General features: G+C 40.1%; 1 protein-coding gene across 3 annotated transcripts in view; it reads left to right on the top strand.

Moving 5' to 3' along the window:
- The window catches only part of rreb1b (ras responsive element binding protein 1b), a 61818-nt gene extending 36362 nt beyond the window's left edge, over nt 1–25456 (top strand). For all 3 annotated transcript variants that reach the window (XM_037530926.1, XM_017725242.2, XM_017725244.2), the window contains 11 exons: nt 4628–4744; nt 5051–5310; nt 8479–8565; nt 9557–9720; nt 14961–15105; nt 15322–15464; nt 15606–15795; nt 15908–18554; nt 20174–20338; nt 20431–21162; nt 22121–25456. In XM_037530926.1, coding sequence (XP_037386823.1) covers nt 4630–4744; nt 5051–5310; nt 8479–8565; nt 9557–9720; nt 14961–15105; nt 15322–15464; nt 15606–15795; nt 15908–18554; nt 20174–20338; nt 20431–21162; nt 22121–22644 — 5172 coding nt within the window. In that variant the 5' untranslated portion in view covers nt 4628–4629 and the 3' untranslated portion in view covers nt 22645–25456. The remainder of the gene's footprint in view (nt 1–4627; nt 4745–5050; nt 5311–8478; nt 8566–9556; nt 9721–14960; nt 15106–15321; nt 15465–15605; nt 15796–15907; nt 18555–20173; nt 20339–20430; nt 21163–22120) is intronic.
- The last annotated feature ends 768 nt before the right edge of the window (nt 25457–26224 follow it).

Here is a 26224-nt window from a genome sequence, read left to right as displayed (position 1 = left end):
CAAATGAGGTGCTAAAACTGAGAAAATATGTCTTTTTTTTTTTTTTTTTTTTTAATATTTGCCCATTGTGAATTTGATGCCAACAACACATGCCAAAAAAGTTGGGATAGGGGCCTGTTTACCGCTGTGTTTCATCACTTCTTCTTTAGCAGCACTCTGTAAGTGTTGGGAACTGAGGAGACGCTGCTGTAGTTCTGAAAGTGAAATATTTTTCTGTTCTTGTTTGATGCAGGATTTCAGCTGCTCATCAGTTCAGAGTCTCTTTTACCATATTTTTAAATTTCATAATATGCCAAATGCCAAAATTATCAGTAGTGACAGGTCTGGACTGCAGGCAGGTCAGTTTAGCACCCAGACTCAGCAGCATTGCTCCACGTGCAGAATGTGGTTTGACATATGCTGAAATAATCAAGGCCTTCCCTGAAAAAGACGTCATCTGGACGGCAGCATATGTGGCCAAAACATGTGTATATCATTCAGCGTTAATTGTGCCTTCACAGATAAGCACGTCACCCATGCCATGTGTACTAATGCCCCCTAAACCATCATGAATACTGGCTTTTGAACTGTGCACTGATAAAAAGCTGAGTGTTCTTTAGCCTGGAGGACACCGTGTCCATGATTTCCAAAAAGAATTTCAAATGTTGATTCGTTGGACCGCAGGACACTTTTCCACTTCCCCTCAGTCCATTTTAAATGAGCTCAGGCCCAGAGAAGGTGGCAGCATTTCTGGATCCTGTTTATATTTGGTTTCTTCTTTGTGTTTTAGAGTTTTAACTTGCATTTGTGGATGCAGTGTTGAACTGTTTTCACAGACAGTGGTTTTCAGAAGTGTTTCTGAGCCCATGCGGTGATTTCCACTACAGAATCATGTCTATTTTTAATGCAGTGCCGTCTGAGGGCCCAAAGATCACGGCCAGCTAATACTAGTTTTTGGCCTCATCCCTTACAGACAGAGATATCTCCAGATTCACTGAGTCTTTTAATGATATTATGTACCATAGACGATGAAAAGCAGAAGTTCTTTGCTATTTTATGTTCTTCTTATGTTCTTGAATTGTTGCACTATTTGATGGTACAGTCTTTCACAGAGTGGTAAACCCCTCCTCATCTTTTCTTCTGAAAGACTCTGTCTCTCTGAGATGCTCTTTTATACCCAATCACATTACTGACGTGCTGCCAGTCAACCACCAGGTGTGTTTTTTTTAACTTCACAAGCATTTTGTTCCCCCGTCCCGACTTTTTTGGAATGTGTTGCTGCCATCAAATTCAAAATGGGAAAATATTTTTCAAAAGAACAATAACATTTTCTCAACATTTGATATGTTGCAGTATTTTCAATGAAATATGAGGTTTAAATGATTTGCACGTCATTTTGTTTTTATTTATATTTTGCACAGCATCCCAACTTCTTTGGAAATGGGGTTGCACAAAAAAAACTAAGATGCAGGGAAAACTTGAGCATAATTAAGCCCCATCCTCCAGTAGCAGTTAGTCAAGAAGAGCAGACCCAACGGACAAGTCTGTTCATTGTATTGTCGAAACAAAACACTGTGGCTCGTCCAGCAGCTATTCCCTGCCTTTCAAGCAGCTGTTTTTCCATTTAAAAGCAGTTTTCCTTGTCAGTCAGTTGAATAAGACAAGTTAAAACATGCCCTGCCTCTGTGGAAAAGTAACTCGCCAGGAGGGAATGGTGAAACGAGTTGTGGTCATGCTGGTCAGTTTTAGTAATAGAACTTTCTGTACTATTTGTGTTCTAATAGAACAGTCATGTTAGTTTTATTCTTTTTAAGTCAAGGCACCTAGAACAAATCCGATAACTAGCTAACTAGGATTGTGATGCATTATATTAATGAACAGCAAATTTTATAACCCCTTAAAGGGGTTTTGTATATAGGTTCAAGCTACATATTATTTGCATAGTAATCATTTTGCACATCAATCTGTGTTTTTATATATATATATATATATATATATATATATATATATATATATATATATATATATATATTTCAACACATAATAGTCCCATTTCCAATTTTTTAAATAACATTTTATTTATGAAATTTGGAAATTGTGCTATTATTTGTTGAAATTTCATAATGAATGGACCAATGAAAATGCTCCAGAACTACTTGGATTTGTTTCTCCTGTAAAGTTACGATTTAGGAGATATTTTGCCCTGAAAGTGACCAAATCATGCAGCCCTAATTTTAATGCCAGAATTAATAATGGTTATTGAATAATAAGTACAGAGATTACTAACTGAATAATAAGGCTGCAATTTAAAATACTTAGCATCATTAATTAAAAGCGACATGATGTTTACCGCTCTGTGTAGTTGTAGAGCAAATTCTGCATTGAAGTCAGATCCTCCAACATTCAACTTCTTGCCTTATGGTTGGTAAAGTAGCTTCTATTCTAGTAGCTGTGCACTGTAGAAGTTTGTCATTAGGGCATGTAGTGAAAGGGGAAGCTGGCAGTTTTTTTCAGAGATGTGTGGCTGTTGAACCTAGTTAGAACTTCTCTGGGGATCTCACACCACTTCTGTCTTTCAGATGAGCACAGTCAAAGCAGCCTATGTGTGGCTGTATAGGCGTATGCAAAAGTTTGGGCACCCTGGTCAATTTACATGTTCTTTTGCGTTTATGAGAGAAAATAAGTTAAACATCTTCTACAGAGGACACATGCTAGTGTACAATCAATGTTTACTGAATTCTACTGAAGTTTGTGCTTTTTTGGCATATTTTGCATTTTATATAAAATGTCTTTTCCATTACCTTAAACTCAACAAATAATATCTAATAAAGCATTAATAATTAGCATATTGCCATATTAGTAGAAACATATTTCACTTAGAAAATCAACAAAACATGTCATTTGACTGCGAGTGTTTAAACTTTTGCATACAACTGTATGTAAGATCAGCGATGTGAATGAATCAGTGAGGATAAAAACTCTGCATAGAATGCTAAAATGCCTAAAGTAAGCTGGGTTTCCACATATTTTTGTGTATATTTTGATTAATCGAATAAAAGTGACTTGGTAGAAACAGCAAATATCAAATGATATATCTCCAAAGTTCATATACACTCACTTGACATTGAAATGTTGCTTCCATGTTAAATGAGTGTATTTGCCATAAATTTGCCGAATAATGTGTAAATGCAAATAAAACAAGTTCAACTTAGTTCTACTTGTGCTGGCCATGTTTCTCTGAGTTGTCTAAATTTGATGGTGTTCCTTTTTGCTGAAGGGTTTTTTTTTTTTTTTTTTTTTTTTTTTTTTTTTTTTTATGGTTTATATTTATGGTTTATTTATGCTTTACTCAGTGCCTAAAAGAAAAAAAAGTAATGTAGTCTAATTTAATTGCAAATGATCTTGATAATCTCATTGACATTGTACATTAGCCCAAGAACGTGTTATCCTTGTTCGTAAAAATGGCCATTTTTAGCAGTGCTGCTCTAAGTTTTAAGAAAAATGGTCCTACATAGCCACTGTGACCACCATCAGTGATACTGTAAATACAATACATTACAAAATTGTGATAATAAATTAAAATCTTAACAGAACAAGTGAACAGCAGTTGTGTAAAACTCAGTTTAGAATGACTTTACCCATATAATCACGCATCAGGCTGTGTCTGCCGGACACAGCTCTGAGAGACCCTCAGAAGGAATGTCGTTCATGGTCATGAGACTGGGAGTTTTTACAGAGAGACTTAAATGCAATTTCTACTGTACAAGAGATTATCTTTAATTGAGGAAAGTTCCAGTCAGAGACTGTCCCACCACATTCAGCCCACGTGCTGAGTTCTGAAAACCTGTAGTGCTAATTTGTTAACAAGTCCAACTGTCAGGAAATTAGCTGTCCACATAGGTGACCAACATGATAGGTCTGGGACATCTGGTCTCAATAAAGAGCAGCTAAATGCTGAACTTTTCTCTATATAGAGAATGTCTCCTGGAACAATGTGCTTTGTATAGAATGGTCAAAGGTTGGTTGGCAATGCCAGCGTTGTGCAAGAGCAGGCCAAAACACATTCTGTTTGGTGTAGGCTGCTGCTATAGAGCGTAAAAAGAGGTTTTTATAAAAACGGTTCAGTGCCAGTTGTTGAAGTCATTGGTGGGCTTACTTTTTACACCCCAGCGAACTGCATGCCTGCTTACATTCAGTGCATTTAAGTACTGAACCATACATCTGTGCAGCGAGAGAGGGTTGTCTTTAACTCAGTTTAAGGTGGGGCATTTCCACTTTGATTGTGAGATGTGTAAAATGTAGATGTGTAAATCTCTGACCTCACTATGATTCATTGTGATTTCTAGAAAATGATTAAGTGCAGCAGGAAACCAGGAATTCACAATCGAATTTCATGATTCGATCAGCTTATTTTGGTACAGCAACAGGAGGGAGCGTGTGTTATTGCTATAACATCATGGCTGTGATGATCTACAACAACCAAATCACAGCCGTGATGTCATTTCATGATAACACACTTCCTCCCGTTTTCTATTGCTTAATTATCATAATCAATTACACAGCTGATTCAAGCATCCAAACCTGACTCGGTTGAATCACCACCTTCAGGTTGATGCAGTCTAGGCTTTATCTGTCTTGTCTTTTGCAGAAATGGAGAGTGCCTTACCTGAAAAGAGTCGTGTTGAAGGTGGAGGTGGTCCTGACAGTAGCAAATCCGTTCAGCAGAACGAGGAACCCTCCAAAAAATCTCGACAGCCTGTGGAAGGTAGGACTTCACGTTCACCCTCACTACATGTCTTATGTCTATTTGTGACTCATCTTGCTGTTTAATTGATCAGATATGAGACATGAGGATGATCTTTTAGAGCCAGTTTCCCAGACCCAGATTAAGCCAAAGCTCTTGACTAAATGGGATTTTCAACAGTGAAACTGCATTTCAGTACAAGTCTAAGCCTAAATCATGTGCATGCATTTAGCTGGACTTTAATAGCTCATATAAAGCCTCTGCAGATTGGTGTTATTTCTTTTTTTAGAACTATTTTTTCTCCTTTTCTTTTTATTTATCTTGCAGAAAAGCTAAAGAATGAAATGGACCGTGCTGGAGTATTACAACAAGAAAACGGAACTAAGGAAGAAAAGGAGAAGGAGGGAGATGAGCAGGAGGTGGAGGAAGGTGGAGAGGAAGGAGACGAGTCCTGTGCCAATTCCATGATGTGTACTAAAACCAAAACTGGCCAAGTGAATGGAGGAGCAGAGCCGGTTACCTCAAATGCATCCCTCAAATCCCCCAGCAAGTCACCCTCTGCCAATCGTACAGGGAGGAGAAATCAGGTACTTGAAGCTTTTTTAACTATTAAGGTATTTGAAGTTCTTTATGTGCTGTAAAATACACAAAATGTTTGCTCATCATCGTTTATTTGTTGCCTTATTCTGAAAGTGGATCTAGTGTCTAATAACTGTAGCTGAAACACGATATTAGTAAATTGTAATCTGAAACAACTGTTAGTAAGCTGCTACATGTCAGTGTTCATACAATTTTCTTACTAAACCATGTAGTAACAGCACTGCATCACAGGAAATGTCTGGCAAGGTAGATCCTCATCCTGGCAGTAATTAGGATGCAATTGCCCTTGTTTTTACCAGTGTTGTAAGCAGTATCCACATGTAGTGGTCATACATATTAAAGACCCATGCCACATGAATCTCCGGTTTGCTGTCTAAAGAAAAGAAAACAAAAAAAATAAAGAGAACCAAAATTCTGAAATTTTAAGAGAAATAGGGCTGACAAATAATAGAAAATTGTTTGGTAACGGTGCTGTTAACCTTTAATGAAGAGAGTTTGTTTATCAGAAAATGTTGGTTCTACAAGAAATTGTGTAGAATCTGACATCAAAATGTGTCAGATGAATAAATGCCACATTGTATATCAATTTGTAACAATTTTTTTATTGTAGCAATTACATTTATGTTAGTAAAAAATTGCAGTTAAAATTGATGAATGAATTGCAAGCAATTAACTTACAGATATGAACATTTCAGCTTGTAAATGTTTAATACTTGATATCAAAAAAATTTAAAAATAAATTAAAATAAGTAAATATTAAATTTCAAATTTCAGTTTTGACTGTAGAAATGAACTTTCATTAATAAAAAATAAATATAATTTTCTCATGTGTAAATGAAATTCCATTGTAAATTAAAAGCTCAAATTAAAAGATTAAGATTAAAAGCTGAAATAATTTGCAGTTCAATTAATTCTCATCCTGTCAAATTACTTTTCATACACAGGAGGAGAATTCACATAGCGCAAGCGGTAGAATAGATATGCAGACGTATTTCCACTGTGGTCCTCACATGCTGGTAATTCTCTTTTTTTTAAAAAGTCAGTATGTTACTGCAACGCTGTTTGTTCTTAACGTCATGATAAATCTGGCAGTGCGTTTAATGAATCTGGCCCTACCTGTTTAATTAACAGATTCGTTTGCTGTGTGCTTGTTCTGACAAATACACAGTCATACATGTTTTTGTGGCTGTGGGTTTTGCAGGAGGGCCTACTGTGAGGGAGCAAGGAGAGGCTATCAGTCACTGAGGCAGTGCCGTTTGCTCTGCTGAACGAGCGGCAGCAAATGGTCCATGTTCCCTCTCAATCCCCCCTTTGTCAGCAGCCAAGCGCGTCTTACGCCTCCAATTAAAGTGCAGGACTGTGTTGAAACGCTCCTCTGTGGAGGAAAAAACAGGTGTTTCAACCCTCAACTCCCCACCAGCTTTCATTCAGCAGTGCTAAGTATGTTTCCATACGTTAGCCTCCATGGTTCAGGGCTGACCTGTCCCATTCTATTATTGATGCTTTCTCCCAGCTGGAGCCGCTGCTTTCCTGGAGACAGATGCAGAGCACTTGTTGTTGCAGTGCGCGACTGTTTCCACAAGGACTTAGAACACAGCGTCTTTATCAATGGGGTCCACTCAGTCTGCCCTCAGTGTCTGTTTCACCTATTGAATTTCACACCAGGGGTTAAACTGGGCTTTCTGTGGACTCAGGCCAAGACAGCTTTCTCGTGTAAAGGTCAGAAAATGAAGGTTGTAGTCAGTCAGCTGATGCTGATGCACACACAGTCTATCTCTTGCTCAAACGCAGGTTCAATTTAACGACAAACTGGCTCTTTTCTTTTTTTTTTTTAGTTTTTGCTATGAAAGTGTAAGAAAAGTGAAAGCGGCACAGGTATAATAAGGGTAGCCTGAGAACCAGCGCTTAACCTTGTCTATGTCTTAACCCTTGTGTGGTGTTGATGTATTTGTTACTCAGTGGTCTGGTTGACCCACCACATTCTTTTTTTAATCAACACAGCCATAACAATTTATGTAAAAATACCAGATGTTTAAAATATCACAAGTGTCCAGCGTAGGGTTCTCCTTTAGCAGCTGTAGCCAGTCAGCAGCCTGTCCATGTTGTCCACCCTCACACACACACACACATGCACACACACTAACAGCAGGCCGTGTAGGAGGAGAACAGAGTGAAAGACACTACCTCCACACTTTTATTCCCTGTGGGGTCAGCCCAACACCACATGTGTAATATAGAGGTGTGGGGGGTCAATCACACAAGGGTTAAAAAGGTATAAAAAATACACATTAAAATCAACAATTAATGATTTAGAAACAGAAAATTTAAATATTGTAGTACTGTCAAAATCTGTTTTTTTTTCTTTGGCTTTTCTGCCAAGCCGTCAGAGTCTGACTTCTTTTTCCTTTCCGAATGCCCGTTTTCCATGCTCCAAGCTAATTTTGAAGGATAAAATTATGTCCTGCCCAATTTCCGCCACAGTATCTTGTTTTTTCTCGTAAGTATGTCATATTAAGGAACAAAATGCGTACTGATTTTCAATATGCAATCACTTTAAAATGTTCTCTTGGTTATATTCGAGGCTTGGATCAGCCTTATTAGAGAGGCAGCAATTTTAAATTGTGCTGTTTTCCGGCTATGTATCTGGACACCCTTGTTTTGTGAAGCCCCAGACAGGTCTGCAGCATCATACTCAAGTCAGTAAACGTCTGAAGGAATAGCTTATCTTCTGCTTAAGGAAGATAACATTATATCACTTGTCATGTATTGAATTGCCTTAACTGATGTTGCAACAGTATATTTGTCAAGTCCCTTGAGCTTCCATATAAAACAGCAGTCTTGAATTGATGTGGATTGTGATCTTATATATTTAGTAATTATGTGAAAGGACTTTATTACTGTTCATATTCTACATTATTTGAAGATACACAGTTTGGTCAAGTCCTTCAGATTATACATGGTGTAATATAGAGACTGACTGCACTGATGGTGCTGCAGTGGTCACCTGTTGCTGTCAGTCTGAGGGGGATGCTTGTGTCAGTCTTTCACATCTCCCTTCACTGACCTCTGTCAGGCTGTTGCCTGTATTTTGAGGTTGTGGGATTTGTTGTGCTGAATGTTCCGTCTCTAACAGATATTTTATCTCTCTGTCATAGGAAGTGAAAGAACGCTCAACTTTCATCTGTCCCCTGTGTGAAAAGAACTGCCAGACCCAGCACCAGCTCACTATGCATATCAGACAGGTACAGGCTGAAAGTCACCATGAAACAAATGCTCCACATCATTATTTGGTGATGAGTCATAAACAGGATTATGCAGGTTGTGACTAAAGTGCTGTTGAAGCTGGGATGTTTTTATTAGAGATGATACAATACCAGTGTTTATTTTCTGATGTTGATATTGATACCTTGAGTATCAGCTGATACTTGTCCAAATTTTGTATAAAGCTCTAAAATGAGTTATTTTTAATATACACAGCAAACAGTGAGGTGTTTGGCTGGATTTGTTTCACGCTTTGATTGGATTCTGATATTCGATCCTGCATTTTCTGCTCAAATCAGCCCAGAATCAGAACAGTACCATCTGATTTTTATTAGAGAAGATTCTATAATTAATACAGACCTGACTATAAAGTCAAATCCCTGTATGTGTTAATATCATGCCATTCAATAAGAGTAACAACACTATGGGCAGGCTTTGTTATTGTATTAGCATGAGCTCGAACAGCACTATAAATGTAACAGATTATTCAGTAATTCATTTGTAATTTGGAACTTTAATATCAAATCTCTGTATATATTAATGTTACATTATTCAATAACCATGACAACACTGTTAAAAGGTTTTGTTAATCTTTTAAAGTGAGATGGACTGGAATAAGACTACTGTTATTGAGGAGCTCTTGATTCAGCCGATTACAGAAGGCTGTTCTATTGAGAATTATTACCTGTCAGGCTGTAAAAACTACATATATTTCAGATGAGATACATGATGAGTTAGCATCATGTATCTCATTGGTAATCACTTCAATACAGAACATCCCAAGGTAAAACTAATCCAGTTTACACTTCAAACACAGATTTGAGTTTGTCAGTACCGCAAAATTTCACTCATGTATTGGACGCAATGTCACTTCTTGCCTTATATCTCAGGCTCATAAATGGCACATATATTGTAGCATAAAGACACTGTGAGATTTGTAAACTTGTCTGTCTTTATCTGGCTTGTCTTTAGCACAACACGGAGAATGGAGGTACTGACCACTCCTGCAGCATCTGTGGAAAGGCCCTGAGCTCGGCCAGCTCTCTGGACCGCCACATGCTAGTACACAGCGGAGAGAGGCCCTACAAATGCTCAGTGTGCGGCCAGAGCTTCACCACCAACGGCAACATGCACAGGTACTGCACTTACTCCAACATGCTGCTCAGCTGCCTCTGTGTCTGTGTGGGTTGATATGCATCTGTATCCTCAGTGAGGGCAGTCTCAGTGTGGAGGTTTTGTGTGCTGTATGATTGGAACTGAAACTTCAGGCTGTTATGAAAAGGAGCTAACAGAGCTGAGTTTGTGTGGCCCATTCAGGTTGAAGGTTGTTTCCCATTGGAGCAATGTGGTGTGAAACATCATTACAAGTCATTTAGTACTGATACTCTTTTGATTTGAGTTAGGTTGCATTGAAATTGAGGACCTGCGACCCTGAGGGAGAGGCGGCTTAGAAAATGTGTGTGTGTGTGTGAAATTGAGGAGCTAAAACATGAGGCTTAAATTGAATATGTTTCACATCTTATGTGTTGAATTTGAAAAGTATTTACACAAGATAGCTTCCTTTATTAAAGAAAGTAGGAATTTCTGTGTTGATTTAGCAGATTTTGCCATTTTTATCTAAACATATGTCATCTGAGCAAAGACAGCGAAGCACTCCTTTCTGCTTGTCGCTTAGTGACGTTGCTTTCCATAAATATGGCGTTAACACAAATTTCCAGATTTATTTCAGGAACACAGATTTATTTCCAGCTGCTTTAGCCTTCCCTCCAGCGAGATTCTTAAAGATGATGAAAGTCTTTTGTTCTTAAACATTTTTAAGTAACACAAGGTGTGTGGTTTTTATAAAAATAATCCAGAATAGTTTTCTGGGATAAACGAAAGCATAGCCTAAATTAATCATGCATAACATGTTTTACTTATACCTGAATTGACAACAGTTTTTCATCTTGTGGATAACCAGACTCAGATCATGCCACAAGGATTTCTGTTTATTCCTCACTGGGTCATTTTGCCCAGGCCAATTAGAAATAATTGTGGCCAATACCCATTTTAAGGGGCTAAAAATTCAGATAGAAAATATCATCTGGTATCTTTTTAGATTTTAGATTTTAATTCATAGTTTCAAATCCATTAGTTTTAGTTATGAAATGTACCAGCATATGATTCACATCTCAGTTATCACACTTTGTAAAGTCTGTCATAAATAATGTATTTTAATTCTGGGGTTGGAGCCTAGAATGCATTCCACTATACTATAATATACTTTAATTACTTCTTAATGCTTGTTTTTCTTTAGTTCTCTTCATGAAATCGAGAATGTGTCATAACATATTATTCACACACATATCAGGATATTTCGTGTTCAGATTCACCAGTTTAGCCTGTATTGTTGTCATATGGGTAAACAAAGTACTGTGTACTGAGCTGGGCGAGGTTCGAGGTTTACCAAAAGCATCTTAGCACAAAAGAGGATTCTTAAATGTTAGAGTGGGCATCACACTGTACACTCTTTCTATAAGGTAAGATGATCTTAACACTAAGATGCTTTGGAAATGGGGGTTCTGCCCAGTGGCAGGATGTTGGAATCCCAGTGGTGCCACAACTAATTATCATGCAATATATCGGTCAGGCCCTAGAATGAACAAACACAAAAGTATGAGAACATACTAGCATAAGTTGGCATCCTTTCAAATGTTCTTTAGTCAACATCTTACTCAGAATCAAACTGAGAACAACCTGCTTTTTCAGGGTCATACAGTTGCATGCAAAACTTTACTTTTTCACAGAAAACAGTTCTTCATATTTTAATGCATAATTGCTGTTTATGTGCAGAAAAAAAAAACATTTTGGCACATATGTGTAATTTTTTACCAATATGTTGAATAGAAATGAGAAAAATAACATGTTTAAGTGTGTTCTCTGTAGAGGATGTGTTAACTTATTTTCACTACATATGCATATGTATACACAGATTCTGTGCCTGTGTGTATAGTCTGTAGGTTGTACACGCCCATGTGTTTGTGTGAGATGTTTCTGTTTGCAGCACTTCTCAGTGTGTTTATGGTCGTATGCACTGGTCTGTTTGTGGTGTTGACTGTGTCTATGGGATGAGCATAGAGGCCTTCTCTGTGCGGCTGAGACATGCAGGCATTCCAGATGGGGGTGGGAGAAGAAAGACAGTCTGAGTCTGTGTGCAAATGGCTGAGAAAGAGAGAGAGAGAGGGGGTAAGCTGGTAAAGAGATGTCCGTTTGGACACTATGCTTAGGCCTTTCACTGCACATATATAAGCAGGTCTGGATTAAGTCTGAATTTAGAGCCATGTAGCAGGTCTTCTTCCATAGCGTAGGAGAGGGCGATATTCATTATCTTTATGATTTATGTCATCATTTCATGAATATCACAGATATGATAAGTGAGGGAGTGTCTCTTTTGCTGCAGTAACAGTCTCTGCTCTTCTGGGAAGGCTTTACATTGGATTTTGAAACATTGCTGTGAGGATTTGATTGCTTTCGGCTAGAAGAACATTAGTGAGATCAGGTACTGATGTTGGATGATTAGGTCTGCATCACTCCAGCTCATCCCAAAGGTATTGGATGGAGCTCTAACACTGCAGAGAATGCAGTTCTTATGCTCTTCAGCCCAGTGCTGGTGGTCTTCATACCACTTAGCCGAGCCTTGGCTTTATGCATGGCTCATGAGCGGCTGCTCCAAAGCATCCCATCTGCTGACAATGCTTTTTTGTGGAGATTATAGAAGTTGGGTGCAGTTGGACTCCTGTGTCAGCAGTGAGTGCACCTTAACATAACTAAAGAGTACACCGATCAGGTATAACATGATGTCCTTGTTTCTACGCTCATTGTCCATTTTATCAGCTCCACTTACTATATAGGTGCACTTTGTAGTTCTGCTGCTGCACAGTTTGTGTTCGTCATCCTCTAGTCCTTTATCGGTGGTTACAGGACGCTGCCCACATGACGCTGTTGGCTGGATATTTTTGGTTGGTGGACTATTCTTAGTCCAGCAGTGACACTGAGGTGTTTAAAAACTCCAGCAGCACTGCTGTGTCTGATCAACTCATACTAGTGCAACACACACTAACACAAACAGAATGATCCCCCACCCAAATAGAACCTGCTCTGTGAGGGTCCACAGGGGTTCTGATCACTAAAGAACAGGGTAAAAGGGGGCTAATAAAGTATCAGAGAAACAGATGCACTACAGTCTCTTAATTGTAGAACTACAAAGTGCACCTATACAGTAAGTGGAGCTGGTAAAATGGACAATAAGTTCCTGTTTACATGTCAGCCCATTATACCATTGTCTTTATTTTGAACAAGTGTTTTAATATTTTTTTCTTTGTTCTTTTAATTAAATATTGCAAAGACAAAATGTGGCTTTACTATTTTGCCTGTGCAAATGATCTGTCACTTTTTCACAATCAGACAAACTAAATATAGTGATAGATATTGTTTATGGGGAAGTCACCTTCAAGTATCGTGATACTATTTTTTTGCCATTTTGCCCACCCTTAGTGCAGAGTATAGTACATGTGAGGAGTAAGAATTTACTGCCGTGCAACAGGGCTTCTATGATTGCTTATGATGCTGTCAACCAATCAGTCTTACTAGTCAATACCACAGTAAAATTCTTGCAGATCCAATTGTACCGTCATTGCGAAACTCATGGCTGCTGGAATCAAGACTATGCTGAACATAACCTCATATTTCCCCAATAAGACCTGTACATCACAGCACCCTCTGCCTTTATAATAGAGGTATTGCAGGGAAGCACAGCACAGCCCAGTATCCCAGTGTTCATTTGTCCTGTAGTCGGTCCCAAGAATTGACAGATGACCGTGCCCGTTTATCAGCTTATGTTCCAAGCCCACCTAGTTAAAATCCTGCTGTTAGGTCTTTTGTTTGCTCTTTTTTTATGTGAAGCATTTGTGATCGAGGCCAAAGACCCGAGATGTGAAATGGAACAGGATTCAGGCTGTCCACATATGGGCGGCCCTCACTCCATCTCTGCTATTAATATCCCTGACTGCAGAATGTAAAACAAGCTTCTCAGCACTGCGCCTGCTGACATTTATCCTCCCTCTCCTAGACATACATGTTCACTTCTGGAGGCAGAAGTGTGTTAGGCCTGTCAAGTGTCAAGTGTCAACAATGCAACTGAATTTTCACTCCATAAAATTCTGTCTTCAAAATATGTTCTTGGTTCAAAATAACACTTTTAGCACTGAATGAGTGCACATTATGACAGTTTTACTAAGATTGAATGAATGTGCCCTTTGGATGCTTTGATTTGATATTATTTGTTGTGACTTTGTATGTGTTTGTATAAATGTACCTTATGACATTATAAAGTTGTATATAAAGTTTTATCGCAGCAGTGTAATCTGTTTACTCCTAATGCATGTTGTTGCTGACCTTGACTCAAAGACACAGGAAAAGTGCATAGGTTTCACTATACATTCATCACTATAACTTTGATTAGTGTTCAGAATTTATTGTCGTCTAACGCAGAACCAAGTCTGGATCATTTCGTTACTCACTTAACCCACATCCAAACTTAAGCATCAAGAGCCTCATATCTGGTGGAACCTGAAAGGTGGGTTTGTTTCTGCAAACTGCTGTAGGGAGGGGGCTGCACACGTTCCAGCATGTCGTAATGCAACTCTCCCTCCACTCACTACAGTCTGGCCCCTTAGAGAGAAAGCCCTCTGCTGTCTGCATGGAGGTCATGCATTTCCTCCAGCCCACTCATTTCACTGAACGTAACGCTGCACTCACAAGGAAGCAATGCTTTGTAAGACTGAGCCAGCTTCATAAAGAGAAAAACATTACATTTTATTTTAAGATTTGCTAACCAGTAGCTCAGGTCATCTGTTTAAATGCATACATATGTCTTCAACAATAGGCCTACAGGTAACTCTTTCATCACATGATCTGTATGCTATATTATACTTGACTTGCAGTCCTTTTACCAGCCTGAGCTGCGTTGATAATCTGAGCAAGGCCTCTTGCTTAATCCATCTTGCATCCCTGCTATTTAGCTTTAAATAGATGAAACATAATAGACTTTGTTTTGAAAGTTGTATAATTCAGCCAACACAAAGTACAGTCTGTTGCTTGACTTCCAAAAATATGATTAGTCTGTAAATGTTTGCAAAGTAGCTAAATAGCCAGACTTTATTTTCTCTGTACTGATCACAAATATTGTCGCTAGCCTTGTTTTTGCATTGATGTCTCAGAAGCACCCTGTGGCTGTAGATCATATGGTACAAAGGTGCATTTCATCATTGGTGTAATGATTCTTTGTATCTTATTCTGAATTGAATAAAATAACTTAAGTGCCTTTCGATTTCGACAGACACATGAAAATTCATGACAAGGACCCAAATAATGTCCCTGCCTCCAGTCCTGTCTCCCCAAACAAGCGCCGTAGACCTAGTGTCAAGAGGAAGCCAAGTATAGAGGATGATGGAGAGAAAATCGATGAACCACCCGTTAAAAAGGTGCGATTCTGCAAATCCTTTGTGCTTTTAAGTGGTGCTTTTTATTCTAAATCCTTTATCACACAGTATCAAAATACTAAAGCAGTACTTTACCTCAAAACACTAATTGAACTAATTATTTGCTAAATCCACTAAGTAACACAATAGTATATTGGGGGGTTTGTTAAGTCTTAATATACCTTAATATTTAATTCATAGCCAATCTTCCCTAATCAGGTATTGACAGTGCAGCAGTCAGAAGAAGAAGGACCTGTGAAGCGTGAGGAAGAACTGTTGCACTGTCCAATTTGCTTCAAGACCTTCATATGTAAATATGGTTTGGAGTCACACATGGAAACACATCCTGACACTGCACTCAGGTGGGAGCAATCAACATATATTCACAACTGTAAGATAATTGTATAGTTTAATCTTGTGAATGGAATGAAACATCACAATGTAGCAAATTTCTTTTTTAACACTGAAACATAAAGTTTTAACAGAATTTTTTCTTGTGCTAGGTGCAACCTGTGTTGCATCTCCTTCCGCACGCACCGAGGCCTCCTTCGTCATAATTCGGTTATTCATAAGCAACTGCCCACAGATCCCACTGGAAAACCTTTCATCCAGAGTAACCCTTCAATCCCCCTGGGCTTCAGCGATCTGTCCTTCATTGACTTTTCCTGTCACAAGTTTCCACAGATTGCACAGGTTAGACTTCAAATGCATATTTCAACCAGAAACTAAAGAGATCAAAATATTTTCATTACGTGTCTTAGTGCACTGACCTCTGAAATGTAACTTTACAACTTCGTTTTTTCAGGTTTGGTGTGAGACAAACTTGCGACGCTGCTCAAGCAAGTTCCATAGATTTGTTTGTGAAGTCTGCAACAAGGCCTTTCCTCTTCAGGTATCTCTGGATATACACACAACCTCGCACAAAGCTGGTGCAGATGCCTGCGCTGAACCTCAGAAGCAAGAAACTGACACTATTGCAGAAGTATCTAAAGACCCTGTTTCTGTGGATTCCAAAGAGGGAGCTGATGCAACACCTTATAAGGACCCCCATACTGTAAACGGACAAAAAGATTTCATGGCATCACTCGGTCTTCAGCTTTCTTCGCTGGCCGAGCCTGAACAGTCTGAGGAGAAGAAGCAGCAAGAAATTTTAGACAGCATCCGTTTTATACATGTTGAGACCCCTGCAACAAATCTACCTCAAGAGACCAGCAGCAGTCTTGGCCTCTGTCTTCTAGACTCTGTTTCTATTCAAGGCTTGAACAAGAGCACTGGACTCAGCTTCCTGTCATTGCAGCCACTTCAGGGTGGACTTGTCAACAGTAGTTTGGTTGTCCGACCGGTGAGTAGTCAAACGGGAGTGGAACTGGCTGACATCCAGCAGATCCTGAAGATGGCTACCTCTCAGGTGTCTTTACCACTGCTTCCAAAAGGTCCTGGAAGCCCTCTACAGGCCGACCCAAAGCAGATTACCCCTCTCAAACCCAAGCCACTGGTGACTCCTCGATCCAGCATGGGAACCTCCACAACACCTCCACCTGTAATGAATGCCCAACAAGCTTCTTCAGGTTGCATCAGTCCTGGCTTACCACCCCCTACAGGCCAGCTTCTTCTCTCTTCCAAGCAGTCATCAAACTCGTCTTCGTCCTCTTCCTCTCCTACTAACTGGGAGAACACCCTTGTGGGGGCTGAGGGAACAGGGGCAACAAATTTGACGTACAACTCATCTACGGCAAATATCAAACAAGAAGAGGCTGGGGGTAAAGAGAAAGATATAAGAGCGTCAAGTGGCAAGAAGACTGCCAAAACAGAATACCCTTGTCGCTTCTGTACACAGGTCTTCTCCTTCCCAGGAGGCCTCCAGGCACATATGAGGCATCACTTAGGAACCTCTCCATACCAGTGCAGCATCTGCACTTATGCTGCTCCAGACAATGCCACGTTAATCCGCCATTTACGAACGCACAGCGGTGAACGGCCGTACGTCTGCCGCCTCTGCCACTACCCTTTCACTGTCAAGGCCAACTGTGAGCGTCATTTGCGCAAGAAACACATGAAAAACACTCGAAAAGAGATTGAGAAGAACATTGAGTATGTTACCACCTCTTCTAGTGCAAGCAGCTTAACTGCTGGTACTACACTGGACCTCCTAGATTCGGCTGGTACAGGTAACACATCCTGCCGTTACTGTGGAGAGGACTTGAAAAGCTATAGGGCTCTCCAGATTCACCTGAGAACTCATAACGGCTGCCAGAAGAAGCCATTTGAATGCCGCAAATGTGGAGCAGCCTTCCTGGCCAAAAGGAACTGTATTCATCATTTGCTTAAGCAGCACCCCGAAGTTCCTGAGAGAGAGATAGAGGAACACATAAACACTTTTGTTCCTGTCACATCTGCCTCTTCTGTCCAGGGGAACTCTCCTGCTCCAGCCTCAAATGGGCTTTCACATGCCGTTCAGCCTCAATCTGGTAAACAGGACCATAGCACCTTGTTTGGAGCTGCTGATCAAGACCAGCCCTTGGATTTCTCTAGCAAGTCCTTGAAAACTGTCTCAGATATAAAACCTGAGGCAGCTGCTCCCTCTCCATCGTCATCTAATGATTGCTCAATGGAGCCTATTGACCTCTCCATTCCTAAGGACCCCGAAAAGAAGAAAGTAAAGAGAGAATTAGTTGTTACCACATCACCACATCAGCAGGAGGTCAGGAAGGAGGTTTCTTCCTCGAGCACAGACAAGTCTTTAGTAAAGATCTCTGGTGTCCATGCATCTCTTCCAATCTCAATCCCTACCCTTGGCTCCACTCTAACAGGTGATTTAGTCAAGCTCACCACACGCCTGAAGCCACTGTTGCCCAAACCAGTTGCTGTCTCCAACACGACTGAGATGCCCCCTCTGGCCTCCATTGCCCAGATAATCTCGTCTGTGTCTGCTGCCCCGGTGCTGCTCAAAACAGGGATTAGCGCTGAGAAAACTGATGGGCTAATGGGTGGCGAAACACTAAATGACAAAAAGTGTTCCAGTGGCACTGCTTGTCCTGAGTCTTCCTCTTTCAGTGGCTCTTCAATTCATTCTTCAAAGAGGAGAGGAAAGAAAAGGCCATTCAAGGATGACGTATGTAGTCCTGCAGCTGTGTCTGTTAGTGGGATTGATCTGGAGTCCAGTGGAGAACTTCCAAGTGTGGAGAAAATGCTGGCCACTACCGATGCAAATAAATTCAGCCCGTACTTACAGCCTAGTCAGATGGAGCCAGTGAAGGAGGAGCTGGAGAAGGAGAAACTGTCTGCCAGTGAAGAAGAGAAGGAGGGTAAAGAGGAAAAACAGAAGGTCCAGTTGCAGAACAAAGGGAAGAAGAATGCCTATTCAAACTCGGTGCAGAAGATGAAGTGTCCCTACTGCCCTCGTGTGTTCCCTTGGACCAGTTCTTTACAGAGGCACATGCTTACACATACAGGTCAGACATTTCTCTCTTAAAACTTTCTTGACTTTCATTCAGATTGGCTTGGTGTGAAATGGCACATTGAAAAGTGTCATTGAGAATCTCTGACACTGGTAATAGGAACTAATTATGTGAAGTTTTTCTGTTATTTTTTCTCATATTTCTGTTTGTTACTGCAGTAACAGCCCTAAGTAACTGTAAAAATTCCATTTATTTCATGCAAACCATACCAAGACACTAGTAAAACTTTGAAACATGTTGGGTGATGTAATATTCTATATCAAAACCACGTTTTGTTCCTTACAAATTGTTTTTAAAAAAAAAAGCAGCTGTGCTGGCTTATCATGCTTGCAAGGAGGCACTGATTTTCATTGTGCTAGGCCGACGTCATGCCTGTACGAAAAAGCTTTGGGATACATCTTCAGACTACAGTGTCAGGTTTCAGGCCTGGCCTTTGATGAAAGGCATTGGTTGTGTTCATGTAATATCCACAATATTGTAATTTCTTACTAGGTTTATTAAGGTTTCGTGGCCAAATTTATTTGACAGACGTTAAACTTCATCTCATGCAATTACTGTCTGCTGCAGTGTTGGGTAAGGTTTCAAAATTACTGGGAAAATGTGTAGATGCTTTGTGGGAATAAAAAATAAAGCAAACAAAAAAACAAAACCACTGCTTTGCGTTTCCAGTTATTTACTTTTTTTCCCCCACACGTTTCCCAAATGGTAGGATTCTGTGGCCTTGCCTTCAGTTGTTGCTAGTGTTTACACAATACTGCACATACGTTTAAAAACCGATCTTTTTCTCTGTACGTGTGACAGTGTGAACAGCAAAAAACACATTGAATCAGACATTTTCAGTTCCAATTTGAGACGCTTTTATATGTGGTACTGAAATCTGATACGTATCCGAACTGCGGCAGTGCGACTCAGTCTGAACAGCCAGATTGGAATTCATGTGACTTTTCAGTTCAACTTGACATGGTCTTCATTTTGCGCTGCTGAGACTCATAAACATTTAGGCTAATGTTTCTGTACCAAAAAATTAGAAGAGATTTATCGTAACCGTGACGTATTTGGAGAGGTTTCAAACAAAACCGCTGAACGAGGCCAGAGGAGACTGAGGCTGCAGCGTCAGAGAACAGTTTAAAGAATCCGAGGACACGAACCAAAGAAGTGGTCGTGGCCGAATAACGCGCCCTTTTTACAGTGAACTCGAACACGCTGTGGGTGATGAGCTCAGCGCAACTCAGCGTAACTTTATAATCGCGCTTGTGATGCTGGTGAAGATGAAACTGAAGCTCCGGGAGCGACAGGCTGAGTCTGAGACTGGATGAGCCACATGAAGCATTCTTCTTTTTCACATGCGGGTCGGTCTAGGAGCTGATGTGTTCTACCTGATTTCGCATACAGATCCCAATTGAAAGATGATGTGAACAGTCGAACAAAAAAAATCTGATTTGGTGAGCAAATCAGATTTGAGCCACTTTTACCTGCTGTGTAAATGTAGCCTTAGTAAACAAGTTGCATATAAATAATTTTTTAAATAAATAATGATTTTATATTCTTTATTCTGCTAGTGTTACATGTGCATGGCACTGTGAACATTTATGTTGTTTTGTTATTTTTCTTAGGCCAAAAGCCATTCCCATGTCCCGAGTGTGATGCATTCTTTTCCACCAAATCCAACTGTGAGCGCCACCTTCTTCGTAAGCATGGTGTATCCAGTCGCAATGTGTTGCAGAATGCTGGCTCACACCTCAAACCCAAAGCTGATGAGGGGTCACAGGGCAGTACAGGTAAAACCTGCTCTGTTCTGGATACACTAAAGCCAGTTTGACATTCTTGACTTGGCTTTTGGAGTGCAAATTTAACTCTGCTCTGTTTGTAGATGGTGTTTCTGATACTGAGCCTGCTGTGGTTGGAGATACTATGAGTCCTAGAAAGGATGAGGAGAGCACACCCACTGACGTTTTGAAAGAGCAAGCCAAACACATAGCCACAGAACAACCAGAGTGCAAGGAGGATGTGGAAAGCTCACAGTCCATTGAGTGCACAGATAGCAATGAGAATGACGATTCTCAGAGCAATAAGAGTCTTGATATGAACTTTGCGAGCAAGCTCATAGAATTCAAACTGTCAGGAGCTGAGCAGCAGCAGCAGCCTGACGCTTCAGCACCCACAGTGGAGCCTGAGAATCCTGCATCAGAGGAATTTCCTCACACGTGCTGTACCTGCAAAAAGACCTTCCGCCATGCAGCTACCCTCAGCCGGCACCAAAAGATTCATTTGCAGGAGAACCAGCAGGAGGATGGAGGTAAGAAAGGGAGAAATCAGCCTGCAGAGTCCACCAGCACCAGCACCTCCCCTGTAAACAAGGTCAAGCTAGAGAAACCTGCTGAGAAAGAAGAAAACAGAACTGATATGGAGACTGAAGCAGAGGATGAGAGGAAGGAGGGGCCGAATGAGGAGGAAGAGAGTAGCTCCTCAGAGCTGAGAGGGTTGGAGGAGGAGAATGAGTCTCCAGGAGGTAAAACTGACAAGAGGAAGAAGATATGCAACGTGTGCAGCAAACGCTTTTGGAGCCTACAGGACTTGACCAGACATATGCGTTCGCATACTGGTATGAGATTAATTAATTTGCTGCCAGTTAATAACCTCAGTCCAATTTCTTTGGGCTAACTACGTATGGGTGCTTTGGTTTTATAAAAACAATGTGCCAATTTTTTATTCATGATTGATTTCATTGGCTTTGTTGGCATTGTTGCAAATCTACAAATTAGTGTTGGGCAGTATCGCTGTTGTCAGAATAAAACCTTGTATCTCCAAAATGGTAACTTTACAGGAGAAGGAAAAAACATACTTTACTTTTAATGTAAATCAGTGGAACCAGTCATTTTTTCCAAGTAGTTTTGGGCCATTTTTGTTGAACCATCCATCATGAAATTCACTCATAATGTAAAGAGCAACAGGGATTTTCATTTTATGTCAAAAGCTGAAAAATTACAAAAATGGAGATTCAAGGTTCTGTTCTGACAGCAGTTATATGTATTTTTTTTCCAAATAAGACCAGTTTAGATGTATTTTTTTTTTTGTAGGTTAGCAGTGGCTCATTATTTTTGCAGTGTCTCTTCACGTTTTGTCATTTGTAGTGGTTGGTGTAGTGCAGAGGAGACCAACTCTGTCCTGAATACTGTTATTATCTTTATTAGAGCAGCAGTAACATTCTGTCACCAGTACAGGCACCTTAGTGTAACTCCTGCATCAATAAAGGTGATGTGATTTGTGAAAAAAATTTAACTAGTATAATGGTCCACTATTCTGGCTAATATGTATGTATTCATACACTGTTAGCACTGCTGCAAAATCAAGGGTCAGGGGGCAGCAGTCGGAGACAATCCTTCCACTTTTTTACATTACACAAGATCATTTTGGCTGAAAGAAACACTAACCTGCTGTCCCAAATGCAATAATTATCAAACAATATTTACTCTACTCAAAGAACAGCCACACAAGCATAATGTATTTTTTATGTAGCACCTTTTGCCATTTAACATCTGCTGTCCTTCTCTTTTCTGCAGGAGAAAGGCCTTACAAGTGCCAAACATGTGAACGGACCTTCACGCTGAAGCACAGCCTGGTCAGGCATCAGCGTATCCACCAGAAGACACCAGACAGCAGAGGGGCCGAAGATGCAGATGACCCTGAAGAGGTCGACGGAGAAAGAGATGCCAGTGCTGCAGATGTAGACGAGCTTCAGTCTTCTGGAAGTGAAAGCGAGGCAGCTGCTCCTAGTGAGAATGAGGTTGAGAGTAATGAGGCAGCGCCCCAAGCAGACGAGGGTGAAGGACAAGCGGCCGAGGAATCTACAGAAAAACACCAGGCGGTGGACGACGATGTTGGCTTCGAGGAAGAGAAAGATTCCACAGCGGAGCATCCCAAAAAGTCTCAGACGAAGGAGCCTCAAGAAGACGAATCTAATGCAATGGAAACTCACAAGGATGCCTCTGTGGACCCCCACCCACCTGGCAGCCCGGAAGCCAAAGAGATGGGTGATTCCAGTCTTACGGATAACCAGTTAGCTGTGGACAAACCTGTTCTGTAAGGAGGCCGGGCAGATGTGTATTCTGTGCCATACTTCAGTGACCTTCCACAAACACTAAAAGACGACTGGCATCCACCAATAACTGCTCAGTGCAGCTGCAACATGCATAAAATAACTGGAGACGACTCAATGATTTTTCTGTCAATGCCTTAATGATTTCTTTGTTTTTTTCAGAGATTTGGATCAACATGACTATAACTGGACAGTATAATTTTAATCAAATGTATAAGATTGTGTTTTTTTTAATTAATCATATATAAGTCTTTATATCAGATTAGTATGTTTTTGTATGGTAAGCTGTCGGTTTATATTAGCACCATTTATAATGTATTATTCTTAAGTAAATTCCAGTTTTTTTTAGTCTTTTTTTTTTTTTTTTGCTCAAATGGCATTCTACAGATGAAGTGCCTGAGACCTCTTCTCTATGGAATTCTGAGACTAGGCTTCCTTAGGTTTTTGGAGAACTTGTTGTGTAACTTCAGTGGCCTTGTGTACTTTTTGTTTTCAGTTGGGGTGATCATTGGTCAGTTGTTTATCGGCAATATTTGCCTGTTGTGTACATTTTCTTCTCTTTTGAACGTCACTGAGTGATCATAGCCGGCAGTTGAGACAGCTCCCCCTGGTGGTTTGGGGTGTAAAGCCTGACATTAAGATACTGTCTGTGGGCAAAAGCTTGTACTGTACTGCACTTAAAGGGGAATTCCTCTGACATTTAAAAAATTCTGCATTATTAAGAGGTTAAGCAAAGTTATTCAGAGTGATTTGATGTGTAATGTTCCATTTTAGAGAAACTTAGCAAGTGATCACAAGAATTGTTCACAGTGGTGGTGATAGGAACCAGACATCCCATCACAGCCACTGAGAACAATTCTTTTGATCAATGGCCTGAAAGCTAGTCTTATGATAAATATGATCAAAGCGTTGAATGTGCCTGAAAGCTGTGTCACGGAATGTTTTAAAATGGTTTTGAGATAAGATTTTGACCTAAAACATAATTTTAAAAAGCAGATGAGTACATGCCTTAGATTTTAAGGCAAAGAAGTCCCCAAAGAAATGTGTTTTTTCTCTAAAACCTCAAAAGACATGTTTATGGACACATTTAGGTTCAATGATCATTTTGGATAGTAAATGAAATGGCTACATTTGCACTGTAGACATTGTGACCCCTGGTTCCTGTCACCACCACTGTGAAGAAATAATCATTTTGCACCAGAACACTCTGAATGACATTGTTTACAATGACAAAATTATGTAGACATTTATGAAAATGTTGGAATTCCCTTTAAATACGGTCTTACTATGTTCCTAGGTGTGTCCAGGACATTGGACATTCTTGATCCATTGTCCATTGGACCTTCTGTTCCACTGATGTACTCAGTCCAAGCTGTGCACTGAAGCAGTGCAGGCTGAAACCAGTGTACTTGAATACAGTCTCTCCCACCAAGTAGATGTCTAGATGTCCACCGTATAAAATTACCATCAGCAGACCACACAGGCTTTTGCCCACAGCTGCTGTGTCTTTGTTTTCCACACTTTGTATTTAATTCCAATGTGAATCAAAGTGCTTTTTTACATTTCAGTGATGTTTGTGGGTTTTATACTTGAAATCGCCCTGCTGTCATTTGCCTTGCCTACTACAACAATGCTGTTCGCACTGCCGCCTACACTTCACCAGCTAGTACCTCAACAGTTAGCGAATCTAACCTCGTAGACTTCCCTCAGTTGAATAGAGGTTTTCTCTAAGGCCTTATAAGATGTGACCGAACACGCTTCACCCCAATCAACGATGGAATGCTGTATCTCAGAGCCAAACGCAACTATGCAACGTTACAGATGAGCAATAACCCCATCGGAGAGAATATCACAGTTAGTCTCAGTCTTTAAACTCCAGCTCTGACAAGGTTTTCACAGATTTTGTCCAGTTTCCTCCACCTGGGGTTCAAGGAAACACAGCAAACAGACACGTCACTATATTTGCGGAAACAAATCATTATTAATATTATGAGAAATGTGTGCTTGCTTATGGTTCGTCATGTGTACGCCCAGTTCTATCAACAATAGAGAACACACTGAATATTTTATGTATTTATTAATGATCCTGGAGAGAGTGGTCCGAGCTCACGCGAGAAGCCATGTGGACTCCCATATTTTGCTACAAGGAGAATCAAAAAAAAAAAAAAAAAGATGACTGTAGCACTGAACAATCTTGAAGTTCCTTATATTATCGCTTATTTTATGGATCGTAATTCTGATGCCTTAGCTGTTTGCCATAAATTACGTTTTGTTGTTGTTTTCTTTGTTTGCATTAACGCAGCCCCCTCACGACACACGTGCATTAACGAAATACATAATCGTGTCTGAACCTTGAGCGGTTTCATTCGAGTTTGATTTAGTAGTAGAGTAGTGATTTTTTTGCATGTCTAATTAATTTGGTGGTTACCAGTTCTTCTCTTTCTCAGGGCCTTTTTCAAATTATGCATATGCTTGATGGGTGGAGTATTTGTTCTCATTTCTATAGCGAGCAAAGCAATCACTACAGTTACTTTGTGCATATGAATGTGAATTTCTTCAGGAAACCAACTGCCTTTGGCTTCATCTCAATGCTGTACATCCTCTTCTTCATCCTTTGTAATACTGCATGTTTTAACTGTTCAGCTGTTCCTGTTTTATCACTGTCAGATGACTGCAAAGGGATTGCACATGTTTCTCATGTATTTGTTTAGTTTTAGAAAGCTAGTTTTTTTCCCAGCCCTGTTATTTGATTAAATCATTCAAACAATAAATATACACTAAGAAAGAGTGAGAAATTGAAGACAGCTCAGTTTTTTTTTCATTTTAAAGTGTTATTGTCAAACATTTAGGTCTGTAAAAGAGCGTGAAATGAAGTGCACATAATGAGTTTGTTGGGAATGAATGAGGCTCAGAACCCACAGTGTCCAGGTTGTAGAGGACGGCTACTATATATTAGGAAGAACGTGTATGCATTAATAATGAATGGAAAATATTGGTTCCTAAAAATGCATCATGAAATTGTTAGTCCACTGATTTTTCAAAAAAATTCTTTATAGTTAGTTGTTCAGATGAAAACAAAGTCATTCAGAGTGGTTTGATATGAAAATGTTTATTTGTAGAGAAAATTGCAGGTTTCTTTACAGTGGTGCTGATAGGAACCAGGGGTCACCAAAGGGTCTGCAACTCAAATATAGCCATTTGATTTACAATCCCAAACCACCTCCACGTGTCTTTTGAGTTTTATGTCATGTTGATGATCCTCCGGGTTCTCTGTTTTCCTCCCACAGTCCAAAGACATGCAGTCAGGCCAATTGGACATGCTAAATTGCCCCTGGGTGTGAGTGTGTGAGTCACTGTCTGCCCTGCGATGGACTGGCGACCTGTCCAGGGTGTATCCTGCCTTCCGCCCGAAGACTGCTGGGATAGGCTCCAGCAGATATGTTGTCGTTTTCAGAGCAAAGACTTGTATCCTCAAAATACTTTTACGCCAGAAGAGAAAAAAAATTAATTGTATATTTACTCCGAGTTATTTTGGACCATTTGGTCAATTTTTGTCCCCTGTTGGTCA

This window comes from Pygocentrus nattereri, chromosome 19, assembly GCF_015220715.1.
Source record: "Pygocentrus nattereri isolate fPygNat1 chromosome 19, fPygNat1.pri, whole genome shotgun sequence".
Lineage (NCBI taxonomy): Eukaryota > Metazoa > Chordata > Actinopteri > Characiformes > Serrasalmidae > Pygocentrus > Pygocentrus nattereri.
This window is presented reverse-complemented; position numbering and strand designations above follow the sequence as displayed.